The sequence below is a fragment of the Paramormyrops kingsleyae genome, chromosome 15 (genome assembly GCF_048594095.1).
Source record: "Paramormyrops kingsleyae isolate MSU_618 chromosome 15, PKINGS_0.4, whole genome shotgun sequence".
NCBI lineage: Eukaryota > Metazoa > Chordata > Actinopteri > Osteoglossiformes > Mormyridae > Paramormyrops > Paramormyrops kingsleyae.
The window spans coordinates 8,973,889-8,994,875 of record NC_132811.1 but is presented as its reverse complement, the minus strand read 5'-3'; the positions used below and the strand labels follow the sequence as shown (position 1 = coordinate 8,994,875).

Below are 20,987 nucleotides of genomic sequence, written 5' to 3'. Positions count from 1 at the left end.
ACAACATAGAAATTTGTAAAGAGGTGGTTTTACCAAATGTTTCAAACTGAATACAAAGATATGCTTATTATTGTGCATAATCCACGAAAATGTAAGGCAAATTTGTCTATGCACATGAAAAATTAAGCATGATTCCAAAAGTAGCTGTATACAGAGACAAATTTTGTTTACTTTGTGTAATATTATGAGTTATTAAATAGTAAATATATTTAATGAGGGAGGGGGGCAGAGATAAAAATAAGAGAAAAGCTGATATATGTTTGAAATACATTTCTTTTTAGAAATGTGCTTGTTCCCTTTTCTGTCCTCCACCAAGACCCTGACCAGGATGAGCAGTTAGAAGACAGATGGATGGAATGTTCTTTCGTTTTCTGAAGCCATTCTCATAACATGGTTCAGGTCATGCCTGTAAGGTCAGGTCAGGTCTTGGAACTGGATGTGTGCATTATCACATTGGGGCCTCACTTGTCGTCCACCTACCTTTGAGTTGCTTCTGCCATCAAAAATGGTGGGATATCTGCAAGCATATATATATATATATATATATATACACACACACACACACACACACACACACACACACTAGACAGGCTCAATTTCAATTTATAGTTGATTTGGCACTTCTTAAATAGATAATACTAATATGTAAAAAAAAAAAAAGATCCAGTCATTTAAAGATGTACTGATATCAAAGATGTTCCTGATAGCTCACCCACTGTTGCTATGGAAGAGAAAAGATGTAAATGAACTGAAGTAAAGGGTATAGCTGTGAATACAAATAAGGTTCAGTCTGGTGCCTACAGTCTCTCACATCTGAGAATGACAGAGATTCCCTGTCGCATCTTGCACACACTACTATATACAAAATACAATCTTAGATAATTAAAAACACAAAAAAATATGAGTTAAAGCCTTGTGGTGGATACCATTTAGTCTAGAAAACGAATAATCCACTAATGCTCTATTCTTATATATTTGACATGTATATATCAATTGTCGACTGTTTTACTTGGCTTGGGATTTCTTGACAAATGACAGCTGGGCACCAGCTTTTGCAAAGATACATGTATTATGTATCTTTGATTGATAGCAAATCCAATAATATCTTTCATGTAATATAATAATTATATTAATATCAATCTTGTAATATCTTTTATTGGTGTATGATGCAGATATGTAGTCAGGGCTTTTGTTTTAGAGAAGCGGAATTAGCAGTCCATTTGGCCTCATTGTGGCAGTCACCATTAACGGCCCCACGTGTCTCGCAGTGTAAAACGTTTCTTTTGTCCCAGACATTCTGCCTTTGTACATATCACAATGGTGACAGAGAGAAGGAAACGTGTAATGCTCAGTTACTGCAGTCTAATTTCAGTACATTTTCCCTCTAAATTCTGCTGAGTGAGTTGATCAGCTACAGGTGCAGTAAAATGTTTAAGGCTTTGCACCTAGCCTGATTAGACTGAATTTATTTGAACATCTATGTAACTGCACAATAAGGAATTCTTTTCTAACACCGGGTCTTGTTTTGAAGAACTTAAGCCTTGACGAATTTCACATCTCTTGGTAACTTTTTCTTTGACGTATTTTTGTAGCATTCATTTAGGTTACAAGTGTTATGGTTAGAGTGACAACAAAACAATACCTTCTGGTATTTAATTCTCACAAGCATGTTATGCATTGAAATGTGCTTCCCGATTCCGGTCTCTTTTTTTCCTTCCCCCGTGAAAACCTGACTTTTAAAGACGGCACATTTTTATAAAGAGAATCGTTGGATTATCGCTTCAACGCTGTGGGATGAGGCTTTACTTCAAGGATCCTCTTCTTTCCTTAAACTTCTCTTGTCGATGCTATTGGGAAATTAAAAAAAATAATGATAGTAAAAAGGAAAATGAAGGACTCAAGCTGTGTTTTTTCTGGTTCTAGTCTAAATCTTTAGGCCAAACTCCCTTTCCTCCCAAAATCCCCTCAGCAAGTAACCTTGTATGCTGAAAGTGTAGAATAATGGCAGCCAGGCCAGGAATGGTAGCTCATTTACAAGCAGCTGTTTTCTGTTGTCAGAACAAAGGCAAATCAAAGCTGTTTTAATAGTGGCTGACAGGCATCATGATCTCCTTTAAATCTCCCACAGTAAAATTATCTGGTTTTAGATCAGAATAATCTTAGAGACAGTGCTGCAATAGAGTCTCAATGGACACGGGTTTTTGTGGTTTGGGGAGAAAAAAAGTCTTAGAATTGCTTTGAAACTATTGATCTGATTGTCCTTGTCATGGTATCTTGTCATTTTGAAGACTATCCAATATCCAATTTGCCTTAATACATTTTATAATTCCCAGCAAAAGCTGAGCATTCATTTTGAAAAATAATATGAAGTCCAATGCAGAGTAACAGGAAGAAAAAGGGAAAAGTTAAAAAAAAATGTCCTTTATTATGTACAATTATGCTGTATCCACACTTCACAAACGTCTTATTATACAAAAACACATATCAGTATAAATTGTTTCATTTATAATATTTCAGTTAAAAATTCATAATGCATAAATAAATTAATTGTATGAATCCATGAATTAATTAAATGTTTCACCTTTAACTTTGTCTTATGGGTACAACCAGCACAATTCAGAAAATTGTTTTAGTATAACATAAATGATTTGTTATAGTAGGTACTATGCAAAATTCATGTAAATACTTTGATACCAACGCAACGCAGTTTTTTTTATTAGAGTATTGTGATCTCAGATTTATCACTGCAAACTTCAAGCCATTTTTGGCTCCATAACCACAGGACCGATTAAACATGGTGCCTAAATGCTCTGTAAAATTTGACAAGGCTGAACAGTTAGACCTCGTTCAGAGATGTGCAAAAGTCTGAGTGCCATGCAGGGGTGTCAGAAGCATTTTCAATGTGGGGGGGGGACACACTGGCATAAAACTAATATTTTATGTTAAATGTGGGGGGACACGTCCCCCGCAGATTTAATGACGGCAACACCCATGGTGCCATGTATCATTCAGGAGCACAATTCTGTTCCCTTTAGCCAAGTAGCTTCCTGACAGCAATGAAGAAATCTTCTTCCTCAGTTGCTGACCAGAATGACCGATAAGTTGCAGTGTCAACAGATCCAGGATAAGGATCACAGCAATTACCGTGCCAAGGAGACACAATCGAGCATTCCTTTCACTGTAACATTTACCACTTAGGATCATTTTTATACTTGAAAGGAAAGTATTTTTGAGTGTACTGTTGATATTTAGGAAGGATGTTGCATTTTTCATTTATGTTATGGCTTTTGTTTTGCAGAACATTGCTAAAGGCTTATTAGCAGAATTGTTTTCAGGATGAGCTAACAGAAGACGTTTCAGATGACACTTTTGTTCATAAGGCTTTGTGTAAGCTCTTTAAGGCTTGCTGCAGGCTGGTGTGTCTTTAAGTACAGTATTGTTCCCTGGTTGGCCACCGAAAAATCCCAGTGTTTACATGACCAAACCACAAAAGGCCTTTACTCCCGGTTTTAAGGGAATTTTTAGCTTCTTTTACCATCAGATTTTATATCCCCGCCAGAGTTATATTTGTATGTGACTGCTTTACACAGCTCCTAAAAACACAATTAATACAATCTAAACTGATAATATAGCATTGGAAAAAGACATTGTATTAAAAAGGTCAATTTTGATCAAAATTCAGGTTTCAATACTTTTCATAATATTAGTATACAGACCTTAATCTTTGAATTGAGTCTTTGGCATTGATTTAAATGAGCCCCATCATGATGTCATCAGACATGATGGGGTCAGAGGTTGTGTGAGGGATTAACTGACATGCTTGCCATCATGTTTTGGAAAAAGCAGGTATGGTTTGAGCTTTAAAAGACTGATATTGTTGAAGGTTTGCAAAAGCAATGTAAATGTAGTGCTATGACTGAGAATTAGCCTGCATTACTTTGGACTTGACAGTAATGTGGTAATAGACTGAACCTTCTTCGAACATGAAATGTCAGCTATGGGCACCTGCTAATAATATAGATAGATAGATGGATAGATGGATGGATGGATGTTAAGTTGTTATGGGAAACAATTTCTCTGAAATCAATAACCCCCTAATGCACTGATTTTGCTGTTCGCTTTGCTTCTAGTGACATTTCAGGGGAAAAAAAATGAACGTAAATAGTTAATTTGTTTTTCTGCCACCATCACTTCATTGCAAACTGATTATCATAAAAAATTGGTTTTGCACTCGTCATTTATCAGATTTCGGAAACTCAGGGGTTATGAAGAGCTCCCAGCGGGAACTTAGTGGAGGAACAAAGGAGAAATATGATTTCAGATTTATTGCACAGTGGGGGGCACTTTCACCTGAATGTGGTTTTCAGGCATTAGAGTTGTATTAGATTTAAAAGAAATGGCAAATATGCACAATGTGTGACTATGATTATAGTTGTTTTGGTGAGAGGGAGGGTTTCTCTCTACACCTTCTTTCATCCAGGTCATTAGTGGTCATTGTCATGGCTTTAGTGGCCCGGTGAAGCACAACAAAATATAAGTCAACCAAAATAAATCATCTTACTTACTAAGCCATACCACATGTTTTTATATAGATGAGCGACACGCTCATAATCTTGAAAATCGCAAGTTTGTGCAAATAAATTCAGTATTTGCCTGTTTCCATTAGAGATTTTTTTTTTTTAAATGACAATGAAAATGAAAAGTGCTAATGCTAAAATTTGGATAAAAGCAGAATTAAATGAGAGTTGCATGCAGATTTAATATTGTATTCTCTTACCTGTAAAACAGTGCTGTAAATTGAGATCCAGTTGTCTAACTGCGGTTTTGTTCAAAAGGCTAGCAATGTCAAACACATACAGTGTATGAATTACTCAACAATAACTAGGAATGAACAGTACAATGACTATTTTTTAAAATGGTCTTTTAGGTTTTGATGCAGATAGAATAATCGTGGCCAGGGATAGAGGGCTGTGTCAACTTATATCTAGAGGGGCCAGTTTTGGGGTGTTGACTATAGAATTGCCCAAGGAGAGTTCAGCAGAAAATATGAAATGAGAAATAAATTTTTTTCTTCTTTACTTTTGAAATAATTTTTCCTGGAGGCAAATTGAATAAACTTTAATGCAGGTGTCGTAGCATACGAAGGAGATCCATTTTCTGATGCTTGTTTTAGCTTGATGATCTCAATGAAGTTGGCGCCACGCTGAAGGTTTGTCAAAGATTTAAACCAAGAATCGACAACCAGTTCGCCTTAATGCAAATAGTGTTTTTGTGGATGGGGGGGGGGGGGGGGGGGCACTTTCGATATGTCATAGATTGATATTGGACAGATTAATTGCAAAGTATAGGTGGGTGATTTTCCCCAAAAAAATAATATCATGATCTTTTTAAAGGGGCAGTTCACCCCAAAACTGAAAAGAGATGGTTTTAGATGGGTTTTAGTGCTCTCTCTTCATCTAGTTTGTTCTGCCTAGTTTTGAAGATATCAGCTGGCGAAATGTCGAACTACTCATGAATATGATGGGAGTGAATGGCATTCTTCCTGTGGTGATTAAAGTACCAGAAAAATACATCTGAAAAATTCAACAGCGACGTCTCTTACCAGAAATCATGACCCGGTTATTGAAGACTTTGTAGTAAGCAGTTTAATCTAGGAAGTATTTCTTCTACCGAACTCCACACACTAATCATATCACTCCTCAGACGATACGAGCACGAGCTCCCCGGCGATATCTTCTGTGATACAATCAGTGTGTGACATATTGTGACACAATCGTGATCCACAATCTGAACTGCGATTCTTTCCAATTTTGAAATGTACTGTCAAGACTCAAACAAGCCTAAGGACTTATTGATTACCATCATTTACAATACAAGTGTATTAAAAATACAGTTTAAAAAATGGTCATTAGTAAACAAAGTTGTAGTTGGCAGTCAATGGATAACAACCATTAAATAACACAGATTCTTCAAGTACAGAGGACTGATGCCAAGTCCTTTTTCAGCATGACAACACCGATAGCTCACATTGAATTGTTTTTGAAATACATGACATCTGAAACAGACCGTGTGATTTTTTTTAGATGTAAGTCATCTACTGTAATAAAGCCAAAAATTAACAGTACGCTTGAAATGGCCTGTTATGGACTGACATCCAACCCACAGTGCACCCCAGCCTTGTACTGTCTGTGATAGGCTCCAGCCCCTGCAACCTTGACCAATGACTAGCAGGTGGACTGACGTGATGACCACGGATGACGTAGTCGTAGCCATCTAGTGACGTACATGCTTGTAATTTCTCTCTGCCGTGTATAAACCTGGCTACTAAATATTTAGCTACTTGCTAATGTCTGCTGCCCACTCATTAATAGCACACATATCTTGAAGTCAGTCACCGTCTGTCAAAGTCATTTTGTTTAGGTAGCATTTGCAGTCTTTGGTGGATAATGCCCTTGCATAGCTTGACAAGCTGTTGCACTTCGCCATACTTCCATTGCCAGACTATGCTCTTAACTGTAAATGGGTATATAAGTGTTCAAATCTTGCCTTTGCTGTGTCTTTCGAATTTGCATGTGCTTCCCATGTTGGAGGAAGGGACAAAAAACTTGATTCCTTTCACAATCTTATAACCTTTCTACAAAGGGACTTGATGTACCTTCTACAGAAGTATATCCACTTTATATAGCTGACGGAAAGTCATTTGAGATGAATAGTATTGATGTGACAGCATGAAGACTCAAATAATTTTTCCCTGGGTATGTCTGTGGACAGACCCACAGACAGCCATTCCTGTATTGACGTTCGTGTCACTCAATCCCTTGTCCTGTAAGGTCATCCAACAGTGGCTCTAAACTAGTCCAGCCTCCAGCATAATCAATCGAGAGGGTTTTTGGCAGCTTGAAAGTTCAGTGACACATAAATTGACCCGGTCAGCACTGTGGGATTTTTTTTATTCCAGAAATTTCAGCAAGAAAACTTAAACTAGTAACCAAAAATTATTCATTAATGTATCATTATTATTCATTCTTAAATGTATTATTTTGTTATAGTTTTGTTATTATTATAGATTCCCTAAATGAATCTGAAGAGAGATAATGATGAAAAATGGAAAACAATTTGAAAAAATGGGGTGATGTGTCATAGTTTTGGACTAGGTACTTTTTAACTTTTAAGCAGGGCAGTGGAAACTAATGTAACCGAGTCAAATATGTATGACCGTAACCCAGTTGGTCAATGCAAAATACACAGGAACTTAGACATTGGAAAAAGCATGAATGTAAAAACTAGGTCACACTATGGTTGAAAAAAATTCAGCTATGTAAATGTTTCTTACAGTAAAATTAGACTGTTTTACTGTAAGGAAAAGTACAAAATGATAACTTTTGGCAGTGGGGAATGTCTCCAGCAAAATATTTAACTTTAAAGAATCAATGTAAATCGCTACTTTTTATTATAACTCTTTCTTATTGAATATATACATGACAATTGACATGGCAGTTTGGAAATGCACTGATATTAAAATGAAATTGACTGTCAAATTTTGTTGCATTTCTGTGCCATATTTTCATTTCCTTACATCAAGACTCCTGGACAGCCCAAGCCATGTTATGAATTTTGTAACAGTCAAAGAATTCTGTCAAATATTGAAAATATAAATTAAATTATACTGAAATGAGGTCTATGAAGTATATGAACCTGTCAGATAGTAGCATATTTAATTTTTCATATCAAATATAAAATTTTAAAAAAGCTTGACAATAACACTTTACTTATTAAATATGAAAAACAAAATCCTGATTGTAACCCTGAGATGAAATAAATATTAAACATCAAAATATTAGATCCTGCAGTGTTTACTTAAACAAACAAACAAATTATATATATATATATATATATATATATATATATATATATATATATATAGCTCTGATATAATTCGCCAATATACAAAAATAACTGGCAAGCAGTGCCTTAAAAACATTTGATTTTCTTAATAAATGTTATAACTGCTGTTATTTGTCAGTGTAAATGTACTTGCTACAAAAAAAAATAATTCTTAACACATCGGCTAGTGCACCAGAGCCTGGAGTTTTTGGTGCTGTAGTCTGATATTTTAAACTTTAAATAGTTCAAACTGTATCATCCATGACCACAGAAATTGTAAAGTAATTAGCGAGGAGAGAACATGTGGATCAGGCAGTGTTTTTAAGTGCCAAACTCGCAAAACAAATCAGAGTATGAGATGGAGCAATGGCATTTTTTTCCAAGTCACCAGACTGTGAAGAGACTCATTAAGGATGCATAGTACTGTGTAAACACAAATGGCCTATGCTTCAACCAAGAAAAAAGTTGTTACGAACAATGGTGATTACTGATGGATCATGTGGTTAGTTCATGTGGTAGCAGAGCTCTTTTTCAAAAGTTGATCTCTGCAATGTGTACAATTTACAGATTGTTGTGCTTTCTCCCAAGGTATCTCGTCTATATGTGCAGGAACTGCCCAAATTAAAGTCAGTATTAATATAGCAACAAGACTGATGTACCTCTAACTGACGAGGCCTATTTTTGCCTTTTGTTTCTCTTTCTCTGCCTCCTCTCTTGAAGCTTGACATTTTACCGTTGCAATGAAAGCCTGTCTTTTGAAAATCATTTGAGGAGAGAGGAAAAAAATGAAGCGAAATAGTTCATTTTACCCTAAGCACAGCTATTTGGCAGTGTTCACATTTGCAGAGCACAAAGCTAGAGTATTGATTTTTTTTTTTTTCCCTTTTCTTTCTTTTTCTTTCTTTTTCTTTTTTTTTAAGTTAGCCTTCCTCCAGTTCTCTGTTCGATTGCCAGGGCTAAGATAGATTAAATTACACTTCATGTTGTTGAGATGCTTGTTTTGTTACTTTTGTTCCTGGTAGAAAAAAAGATTGCAAATAAACTAAGAGATACCAATGACTGATTTAGTTTTTGCCACTTTTTCATTCTTCAAATTCTATAACCCGTAATTGTAGATCTGTGTGCATATGTGTGTGTGTGTGTGTGTGTGTGTGTGTGTGTACGCAGCTATTAAGGATGAACATGTAAAAGTTTGAAGTGGAACGTGGGTAGATCACTCATTTTCTCCTTCATTTTGAAATTTAATCCATGTCTGTTTTTTTTCCTTCTTTTTTTTAAACCAGATTTTTCAGATTTTTATTTTTTTTGCCTCGAGTCACCAAAAGAGCTTCACTGCTTCTCCAAACAGTACAAAATGCCAGTTATTACTGATTTAAACTATCAGAAAACTGTGGCACTTGATGAATGTGATTCTTTAGCCGCTGTAGGCTAAACGTGATTAAAAACGTGATTTTAAAAATTGAAAATGTGTTTTGACCTCTTTTTAATGTTCAGATTTAAGGAGAAACTTAAAACTGAATTGATCTAGTAACTGACCAAAACATTAGAAATTTCACTCATTCAGACCAGATCTATATGTACAGTTCTACATTGTTCCTGTTCTCTACAGACTGTATTTTAATACAAAATACTATCTTAGTTTTCCCCATGCCTTATTCTGCTCCCTGTCAGAAAAGTTTCTTTTTTTTGGCTGTAATTTTTGTCTTACTGATCCACAGTCATGCCTCTCCCTTTAGGGTTTAGCCGTGCGGCGCTGCCATTTGGCTTGGTGAGGAGAGAGCTCTCTTGTGACGGTTATCCAATTGACCTGCGATGTCCAGGAAGTGATGTCATCATGGTTGAAAGCGCCAACTATGGCCGAACAGATGACAAGATCTGTGACGCTGATCCCTTTCAAATGGAAAACATTAACTGCTACCTCCCAGATGCCTACAAAATTATGTCTCAAAGGTAAGAAAACTAAAATTTGCTGTGTAGTCCTCACAAGCATTTTCAAATTTAAATTTAGGATATCACACGTTTATTGTTTTTACACAAAGTAGCCTTTATTTATGATGTTTTTTTCCCTTTAAGGATTATTTACATAAATTTTCTTGAGGCTTGGAGAGGTCACTTGTCTTGTTCTTCATTTATGACATATTTTTTAAAAAACAAAAAAAAAACCTGTTTGAATTTAAGACCAGAACTGAAGTGCAGGGTGTGGTGTTTGCTGGGCATGCTAATCGCTCCATTTGGCATGCAGTTCCATCATGAAATACAGTAGCATTCATTGTTAATTTAGAGATGGTTTTCACACTGCATATCAACTGAGAAAGAAGCTTTGTTGCAGTGAGTCGGTCCAGAAAACTAACTCATGCTGAGTGTTGCAGAAATCACACAGGAATGTTTTTAACCTAGTAATGGATTTTTTAAAAATGGTGAGTCTCATACATATGAAAAAGTGAAACTTTTAAAGGTCCACTTATCTATAATGATGCTGTTGTAAAAGGTCCTGAAAAATAAATTGAAAAGGCTCCATTTTTTCTGACACTTCCAAGTCTGGAATTTCTGCACAAATGAGTTGGCAGCTCTGTATAGACATACTCAGGTGTTTATAGTTCGATGGCATGTACATAGAGGTATTCTGACTAGAAGGGTTAGTTCATATTATTTTTATTTGTTTTCCCTAATGTGGAGGATTCATAAATGACCAAATGTTATTATCCATTCATCTTTAAAACACATGTTTTTGACAAGTCAGAGAAGACGATTGTTAAAATGATTAGGGGTTTTATTCATTTCAAAAGTTACCTGCTTTTAAAATCTCTTTGTTTCAAGAGTATATTAGACTGGCATAAAAGTGTGCATGTGTTAGCACTTGGGGTTAAGCTTTATATTGTAATTTGTCCATTTGTTTTCCGTCATTTGTGTAAACTATAGAACTGCACTTATAGTTATGTTTTTCACACTTGTTCACATTTGTTTCACATTGCCCAGGTTTATTTAGTTGTATAGTCAGGCTCTTCTTCTTATAAAGATTTGTGTTTTATACCTTTGTGCTTTTGGTGAAAAACAAAGAAAGAAGAAACATGTGATGTATTCAGTGTGTTCTTGTCAACACTGATTTGATAAGGTCAAATAGGTGAGTGGCTTATTCTGTGCTGAGAAGTCTTAGCTTTTGTGAACATTCCTTGTTGCCTTTGTTCAGTTTAGAAATGTTTAATGTAATACATAAACGGGCACGTCAATGGACATGGATAGCATAAGTTTTTTCCCCAGAATGCACATTTTTCCCAGAATGCACAGGGAATAAGGCAGGGGATGCCCATCGGTTCCCATTATAAGTTAGTTGATTATTTTCATGTAGTGTTGCTGAGTATTATATTTCACGGTTACAAACAGGCAAGCAAACAAAAGGTACTTAAACAAAGATGCATGTATACGATGTTTTAAATACATGCAATATAAATTATTTGATTTATATTTTCAGACTCTACTTTTTTGATGAATGAATGGATTGGTAGTGGTCTAACCTGAGCTGACTTCAGTAAGAGATAAGCATTGATCATTTGAACTCACTACAAGTAACCCAAAGATGGCTGCGTTTATAATGAGGTCAATGATTTTCTGATCTGCATACTAAGTGCTGATGATGGCACATTACACATTTTACTCCCTTTGCTCTTTTTGATTTATGAATGCATGGTAAGAATTACTTGATACACCTCAATGAGGCTACATTTCAGTTATCTGTGGAAAGATATGAGGTGGAAACATATGAGGCAGAAACAGTATGTGCATTAATTTAGGTCAAGGTTTTCGCTGGCAAATTTACATATAGCAGCTGACAACAGGTGCTAATGTGGAAGATTTATTTATTTGTTTGCTTGCTTGTTTGTTTGTTTTTGATTCTGTATGTATGTCTACTGTGTGTAGCATTTATTAGCACGACCTCTTGGAGAGAGCACCCAGTTCCAGTCGCCTTTGGGTTAATCTGCAGAATGATTGATAGGATTATGTGCATTTTTAAATACAGTACAAGCACACAGAAATTAATTATTTTGCGGGTAGAAATCTCTGGTCTTAGTTGCAGATATGACAGGGAAACTGAATATATTCATTCATATGCAAAACAATTGCAACATATATAAGACCTTGACATATTTGAAAGAATGCATCCTAGTTGGATGTACTTTTTGGAGTTCTTGCAGTCAACTGTATGCTTGGCGTTTGGTATTTTTTGGTGAGAGGACATTTAGTATATTTCTCTGTCCTTATAAAATTTTGTGCAATTTTTTGTTATTGATTTTAGTGACATTTTAGCTACTCATTTGGAGTCCACCCTGGTTGTGATATTTGGCATTTCTGTTTTGAAGAGTTAGCCTTCACTTCTACGTTAAGTGTTTTAGGATTGTGTTACTGGGGTCCAGTTGCATGCTATATGTATATAGTGCATATGATGGTCATGGTGATGCTACACATCATATGATGAGAAATATGTTGTGTGCTTTTCGTAAACCTCTTCCCAGTTAAGGTGTGTATCGCTGGCATTTTTTATATTTATTCATGTGCATTTTTGAGAGCACTGGGAAACCGTAGGTGACTAAGCTGGTATGATGTATAGGTGTTGTTTTTCAATACCTCTTGGATGTTCAACCAATGTTTGGTTGTAGATCTTTTTTAAAAGCCTACTAATCTAAACAAATATTGTGCTTCTGAAACAATGTGGCTGGCGACAGAAAAAGAATGAAAAAAAAGTAATGAAACTGGTGTATTTCAACAATTTCCCAAAAATGTTCAAGATCACTGTAGATGAATGGTTGCTGTATATATACTATATAGCAGTTTTAAAATTAAGTAAGGACTCCCAATATATGTGTAAAGAACACAGGCTTGCATTTATTTTCTTTTTTATGACTCACTTGTTTTATTACTCACTTGTTTAGCGAAATCCATGGATATTATTAGTGAAAGTTGTAAAGATCTTTTGAAAAGGTGGTAATTCTCCCATGAAGGTTTCGTCCAGAACATTACCGCTCACGGCTATATTTAATAAGCTGAAAGGGAAAACCAGAACTGTCTTTTTTATTTGTTGTTATCAGTAGCCTGAATCACTGCAGTTCTTCGGAAGCATTGGGGTGGGTTGATTTGATGTATCGACTCCATTTGCCATCATAAGCTTTACAGACAAATGAGCACAGGAAAGCATCTTCTTATGCTTTATGGGAATAACCTACATATGTTGCATTGGGCTTTTTTTCATGGATTAATCAAAAAGACACAAAAAATTTTGGTCTCAAAGCAGCCCTGCCGTAATACCACCCTTCTTGCGGGTAGATTCATGTTCACATCCCAGTGGCGCACACTGATGACAGCGCTGTTTATTTTACTTTTTTTCCATAGATGATTTAGTTAAAAAATGCACTGCAAAGGTAAAACGTCCTTTATGTTTTCAACATTGAATAATGCTTCTTGCTTACACTATTTATATCATTGACAGAACTGCTTGCACTGCTCTATATAGACCTTCATTGCTGCTGCCTGACAGCAGATACCTATATACTCACACTGCACATGAATATATGTATTTGTATATATTTAAAGTACTTCTGATTAAAATTTAATGTCATGATTACTTTTGCCCCCAGTCATAGAGTGGACTTCAGTTCAGTAACCCTAACTGTTAACAAATGAAGCTCATAAACGTTCATTGTGCATGTGCAATGGCAATGACAATATTCTGTTCTATACAGTGTACTCCAGTAAAAAAAAAAAAAGAAAAGAAAATCAATGAGCACCAACCATAAGATAAAGATATCGTCTGGATTATGAATTGAAATGGGGAATCAGTAATCACTATTGAATGGAATTGGTAGCGAATAAGAAGAATGTTTTACCTGCCAACATTATTTTGCCTTAGAGAGGTCCGGCTGAGTATAATACTATGGATAATTTTCTCAAAGTTGGATTGTTATTAATAATGACAAAGATGAAAGGTATCTTAGTGCCAAGACTTTTTTTTCTCCTCAGCCCCTAAGAGCACAAGCCCTTAACAGTTTTTAAATGGCTGTTCCGACGTTTGAACTGCATTAACCTAGCTTCTTTAGCATTTGACAGTGATTAGGAGGGAAGGGATGCTTGCCTAAGGTTAGCTTATGCAAGCGTTGAATGTGATTTTTTTTCAGGCAGATCATTAGCTTCCACGTCTGGTTTCGCTGGTATAAGGACACAGCATAACTTGGCTAACCGGAAGGAAACAATGAGTATTTCTAGCAGTCTTACAGGTTTGTTGAACTTGGCCTTGCTTTTAATTTTTCAACGAAATGTGATCTATGTGGCTTGAGCACAGAGTGTTTGCTTTAATATTTGGCTATGAATCATCCATAAGCAATCCTGGATGTAAATTCTCTTCTGTGATGGATTTAACCCTGTCGTCTTGTCATTTCAAATCAGCGGTCTAAAGAATAATGTCATAAACAAGGCATTTTTGGAATATAAGTGCATGAAAATATCTGAGGAAAATGTTTGAGGATATCGTTTAATAACCCTCTATACTTGTAATTATAAGGCCCAGTTTAAATTATATTACTTTGCATTTGCTTTCAATTGTAAAATATAAATATGTTCAATTGAATAACTTGGAAGCATGTAGTTTTCTTTGGTTATGTACATTACGTACATTATTTCTATTTTGGTAATTCTCAGTAACCTTTTGTGCATTTCATGGCTAGGAATTTTCCATCATTATAAACAGTATTTATTTGCAAAGATGTTAAATATGTGGTTTTAACACATGTTATCAAAACTATCATCACTTAATATCTTTCTGTACTATTTATATATGTTTTTTTCAACACCTGTCAAGTCAGAAATGTTCATGGTGAGGAGACTTACTGGAAAATCAGATTAGACTGTTAGATCTGTATATCAGCCCAGATCAATATCCGGTCTTTTATTTCTCCGACATGATCTGATACAATGAAAACATGTTCTTAGTGTAGAATCTGAAAATAGCATTTCTTTTAGCTAAATTTTTAGCTAAAGTGTTTGTAGAAAGCATGACTTGGTGAAATAGATTTTTATGCATTTGTTTTTTGTTACAAAATGGGGGTGCCTTTATATGGAACTGCATGAAATGCTTCAGTGTTCTCATAGAACGTTATAATGAATACTTTTATTTACTTATCTACTTTTATGTAGAACGTTATAATGAATACTTTTATTTAAATGTGTCTTAAATACTGATTTAAATGTGTCTTATATACCAGCCAAAACATCATATAGTGTGAATCATTAATTGACCATCATTTAAATTTTCTCAATAATACAAAGCATGCATTGTTATTCTATTTTATTAGTTATGTAAAATTTGCAGTCCTTCAATGTATGATGCCAATATGTAATAAAAGTCCACCCTTAAGGTCAAACCTGAGGTGTATTTTGTCTGGAGGAGGAAATCCCATGTTTAGCAAAAAAAAGCCTTATGATGCATTGCTTTTTGGTACTTCTTAGTCCAGTTGTTTAGACACAAATTATTAAGCTGAAGTGGTGTGAACGCTCTGTTAAGACCTTTGCCCAATGAGCAGAGTAACGTGTAATGGGGATTGTTCTCCATCAGATTTCACAACTGCTTCCTTCTTGCAACCATTCATGGATGTGTGTTACTATCCGATCTAATCTTACATAAGTTGCAGTTATTTTGAAAAAATATAATGTTATAACGGCGGCACCGTGTACTCCAGGGTACCCTTGGTGTTATTGCGATGACCCAGTTTTAGCACTTAACCTGACTACAAAGCTAGAAATGATAGAAGCATTAATGTCTTATTTATTTAGTCTTCTATATAAATCACCTATAGACATTGACAGACTTTGTGAGCATGAGAACCAGACACACTCAAACCAGGACCAAATCTAGCACAAACCCAACATTTCAACCTCTGCACCAACCGTCAAAAAAATTGATGGAAATCCCTTCTAAACCCTCGCATTCAATATCAGCTTGTAGGTAACCTGAGAAAATTGCACCGAAACCATATATGATATATGAATGACAATATAGGTTTTACTCAAGCAAAACCATTAAACTTTTATGCGTGTGTCACCAACTTGATGCCAAGGGCATATGCATGACAACGCACACTGTATACTCAAGCTGTGCAACAGCATTCACGGGGCTTATCATGACAAGCAATTTATGGGCCGCTGAAGACATGCTGTCTCTGTGGAACTCAATAAGACTTGTCAAATCTTACATAAGCTCAGTCATGCAGGAAAGTGGCTGACACATACCATACAAATGCTGTGCAAACTGGATCATTTGACAGAGTGAGGACTTATATGGTGAGAATTTGAGGTGAATTGGGGTGCTAAACTGGGAGCTAAAATACCATGATGATCCAATCGATGGTCAGCCCTACGGGGAATTCTAAGGACTGATATTGTAGGATCCCATATTAAGTAATGGCTGAAGAGAAAAACTGTTTGGTTACTCTTTTGCTTGGTGAAACACAGAAGCAGACGTGCTTAGTGGCTGTAGTCTTTTATTTAGCATTAGCCCCGGAGAAGTTTTTTTTTTTCCTTTTTTCTGCAGTCTGAGCTCAAGAGGTGTTAGGGAACAACAGCACTGGAGGCAGAACCAGAAAGGAAACAATGTTAACAAAGCAAAACCGGCAATAGGGCAAGACACTGCTTGTGAAGGTCGAAGCTTACGCAGATGATTACCATGCCAGCACGTGGATTCACAAAGCCATCGTGTGCTATGGAGGAAAGAAACTGATTATTTAATAAATGCATGTAATATTCTTATTTTAATAGTAAGTAATATTCTAGATTAAATGGTGAGAGAATCTAAGAATAAAGAAGAACATCATTGGATGTATCTGGCATATATTTAATTTTCTTTGATGTAGCTTTACAAGTACAAGGACTAAAGTGATATTATACATTTTATTCACAATTAGAATAAATATGTGGCCTCACACATCCTGGTCTGAAAATTCAGATCCTGTGCATTTGTGTATGGAGCTTGCCGGTTCTCCCGGGGTCTGTGCGGGTTTCCTCAGGGTGCTGCAGTTTTCCTGCTGCATTTACGCGAACTGGTGACTCTATATTACCCATGGTATGTGAGCGTGGGCCTGTGATGGGCTGACAGCCCATGCATTGTGGTCCCCCATCTTGTGGTCTGTACTTCCTGAGTTACACTCCCGTCTTACCGTGACCCCCGTACATGATAAGCGGTGGATGGATGATGCTTCATCAGTCATTTTTATCAGCATAGTCATCTATGTATTTTTTCAACCTGCGTTTGTACACTTATCAAAACATCAAAATCTGTTACATAATATCTATAATTGTCTTGCTCCACCTCTGCACCATTGCAGATTGGCACCATCGTAAGACCCTGTGGTCTTGGGCATGAACTGAAGGAAACTGCAACAATATCTAAAGGGTTTCAACATTTTTTATTTATACTGACTAATTAAACACTGCAAATTTGGTTATAATATCTATATCATACATCATATGTGTGTGTGTGTGTGTGTGTGTGTGTGTGTGTGTGTGTGTGTGCGCGCGTGATTTTGGGTTATGTATATATTGCATAGGGAGAACCAAATGTCCCCACAATATGAAAAAAAATGTTATTTTAATGTTGTGGAGACCATTTTTTCAGTCCCCCAAGGAGAAACTCAGATCTATAACATTTTTTGACTACTATCAAAAAACTAAAAATGTCAAAAGTGCTGTATTTTGTTTGGTTACTTATGGTTAAGGTTAGGGCTGGGTAGGGGTTAAGGTTGTGATTGTTGAGATTAAAGTTTTTTTCCATAGAAATGAATGTGGTCCCACAAAGATATAATTGCAAATGTGTGTGTGTGTGTGTGTTTGTGTGCGTGTGGGGTGGTATTACAATGCATATATTTGTTTTTTGCATAAAGTTTTAAATAGGAATATAGGGATAAGTGAACAATGACATGAAAGAAAAATGCTACAAATTCCACAGCTGCCATTTTAACTTATGAAATAGATAGAATTAGATAAATGTACGTTATAGCTATTTTTAGTAATTATACATTTTCAGTGTTACATTCCTGAAATTGTTGTGACTCTATTTTTCATTTAATTTTTGGCTTGCTCATTTGATAGATTGAAGAAGCTGTCCACTGTCATACAGTGCAGGTTTTAAATAAGAGGACTGGAAATGTCTGTTGGTTACTGGTCAAGACCCACATTCATCTAGGCTAAATTTCTTCATTTTAATGCAAAGGCTTTCTAGGTCACTTAATTTAGTACTGCGATCTTGTAATGCTGATAAAAACATTTTTTTTAATTAATGTAAAAATGGTGATTTAGAAACATCATTCTCTTAAAAAAAAGTAATTCCCATACATTTCACTGGACCCAAGTGTTCAACATTATTCTTCTTGGAATGAATGAATGGTATAGAGGAGGATAAGGAGGAAACAAATGTGATAAACCTCCATGATTACATTTTCAATGATCTGTTGAAGAAACACTTTGGTGCATGACAAAAAGAAATATATTTTCTAGCCTCTGCTTAATCAGCAGAACAGAGCTATTGATTAGAAGCACTGTGCACTGCTGATTATGGAGACAGGAAAGAACTGTTAAAAGGGAGAGCTGCCTACTTTTTCGGATAGATCAGGACACGTTCTGAGTGTAGCTGAAGCATATTTGACCCTACAGTGAATGAATGTGAACAATATTACATGGTGGCATATTGATTAGTCGAGCAAGGCTATGGCACCACTCTGTGGGTATTTATGATGGAATGCTACCTCCTGATTCTAGAAGTTCATGCAGCAACAACAGAAGGAGAAGAAAAAGCTGCACAAATGCCATTCCTCTATCTGTGACATTTTCTTTGCAAATAGGCCTAGAAGTAAGCCTAACTTGATAGGGATTTTTGTTTGGTTTTATTTAGAAATAGTATTACAGAGCTGCATCCTTGTAACTTTGTCCGCTCAGAAAAAATACTGTCTCCTGTAATGAACATTACCTCAAAAACCTCAGTGTAACTGCACGCCATACCTTTTGATTTTGAAAACCGAAACCTTAATCAAGCGTAATCAGATTTTTTTTTTCTTCAAAAAACATTGTTAAAACAGCCAGAATTCATTTCAGACCAGCTGCCATAGTTTGATATCATTTCTCTGACTTTTAAAGAAAATACTACCGATAAAATGTCACTCTATCCTTTCGATACCAGTAAAACAAGGGTTTGCTGTTGCAGTTAATTCTCACAAATCCAGTATCCACTTTGAAGATGTTCAGATTAATATTGTTATTCTCCTATCAACATTATGGGTACCGGATTTTATGTTTACTGTTTTGTTGCTTTTTGTTTTCTGGTATCCCTACTATTAATACTCTGTGCCACCTCACCTTGATTTTAGGAAGATGGATGAGGGATGAAGAAGCCCATAAATATTCCAAAGATTTGTTAACTCTTCAAATTAAAGAGTCAAGGGTGGAGACCAGGGGCATCAGAAGCATTTTGAATGTGGGGGAGAGACACACTGGCATAAAACTAATATTTTATGTTAATTGCGGGGGGGGGTCCAAACGAATAATTATGGAATGTGAGGGGGACACGTCCCCCTCAGATTTAATGGCGGCGACACCCATGGTGGAGACTAAGCATTCTTTTATGCCCCTTTTTTTCAGGTGTAACAATCGGACCCAGTGTGTTGTGATTACTGGGTCAGATGTCTTCCCCGATCCCTGTCCAGGGACCTACAAATACCTAGAGGTCCAGTATGAATGTGTACCCTATAGTAAGTACAGACCTTCATTCAATATTTGCTATTTATTTATTTGTGGATGATAAGACTAGTGATTCTCAGTATCCTGGGGTAATTATTTTACATGTAGACATGTTGACTGTGCTGTTGTATTTTCAAATAAAAATGACCCAATTTAATAATGTAATAAAAAAGTAGTAGTAATAAAAATACAACTCAACTATAGTAAACTGGAACAGTGAAATTCAAAATAATCTGCAGTGCATTTACAATTTCCTTAAACAAGCAGAAAAATATCCCTAATCCTAAATGTTAATATTGGCAAAAACTAGCTAATCTCCTTACCACTTCAAAGAAAGTGATACCTGGAAAATGCAGAGAAAAGGGCTATTGTAAAAAATCTATGAAATTAATGAATCATGCATTACTCCATCAGTTGGAGTGAGTAATCATAATCAGGTGACCCCACACCTTGAGGCAGGGGACTGAGACGCAGATGATAGCACACTAGACACTGGATCTTGCTAACATGTGGATACTTTGTCTAGATGCTGTCGCAAGCCATTTGGCTGGGAGCAGTTGATTTGTTAGCTGAGGGCCAGATGGCTTTAAGCAGGAGGCAGAAGGGGGAATCTATATAACGGAAGAACAAAAGATCAGGCTTCAAATTTTGTTCATAAATAGATGATATTGGAGGAGAGTTAACCAGGTGCAATGCAAGTTTGTCACAAAGTCAGGCTTTCTGGGGTCACAAGAAAACCATAGCTGTTAGAAATTTGTTAATACCTTGCGAAAATAATCAATTACAGAACAAAATGAACTTTTTACTCCAAATTAGATATTATATATTATTTTGATGTTAATTATATGCCCATTATTAATGGAGAAGAAAATTCTACTTAAGGCCAACAAAAATGTTAAAATGCTTTAATATAGCGTTTGACATTTAGCTAACTTTTACATCAAAGTATTACAAATAATTGGTGCAGTATTATAAATATCAAAACAAGTTTTCACATACTCATGGTGACATTCTAAATTATTTAAATATTAAATAGCATAAAGTGTTCAATAAAGTAATTTTGGGATTAGATACACCTGTACCTATACTAGGATGCTGATTCTTATATTGGAAATATATATAGGAGATATATACACATATATAATATATATATATAGGTAAATATATATATATATATACTTACATTTTTTCCATTACAGTATATATGGATAACAGTGTAACTTCTTTTTAATCTGTAATGCATTTTATATGCCCATATGGAGGTTTACTGGTTCTAACATCAATCAATCATGTGTTAAAATGAAGTCTGTTAGGTTCGCGTTGCCAGGACAACAATA

The 20,987-nt window shown here is 35.7% G+C and overlaps 1 protein-coding gene across 24 annotated transcripts in view; it reads left to right on the top strand.

Moving 5' to 3' along the window:
• adgrl2a (adhesion G protein-coupled receptor L2a) overlaps positions 1–20,987 on the top strand; it is an 88,681-nt gene that overhangs the window by 28,247 nt on the left and 39,447 nt on the right. For all 24 annotated transcript variants that reach the window (XM_072699620.1, XM_072699617.1, XM_072699613.1 and 21 more), the window contains exons 3-4: positions 9,621–9,834; positions 19,552–19,661. In XM_072699620.1, coding sequence (XP_072555721.1) covers positions 9,621–9,834; positions 19,552–19,661 — 324 coding nt within the window. The remainder of the gene's footprint in view (positions 1–9,620; positions 9,835–19,551; positions 19,662–20,987) is intronic.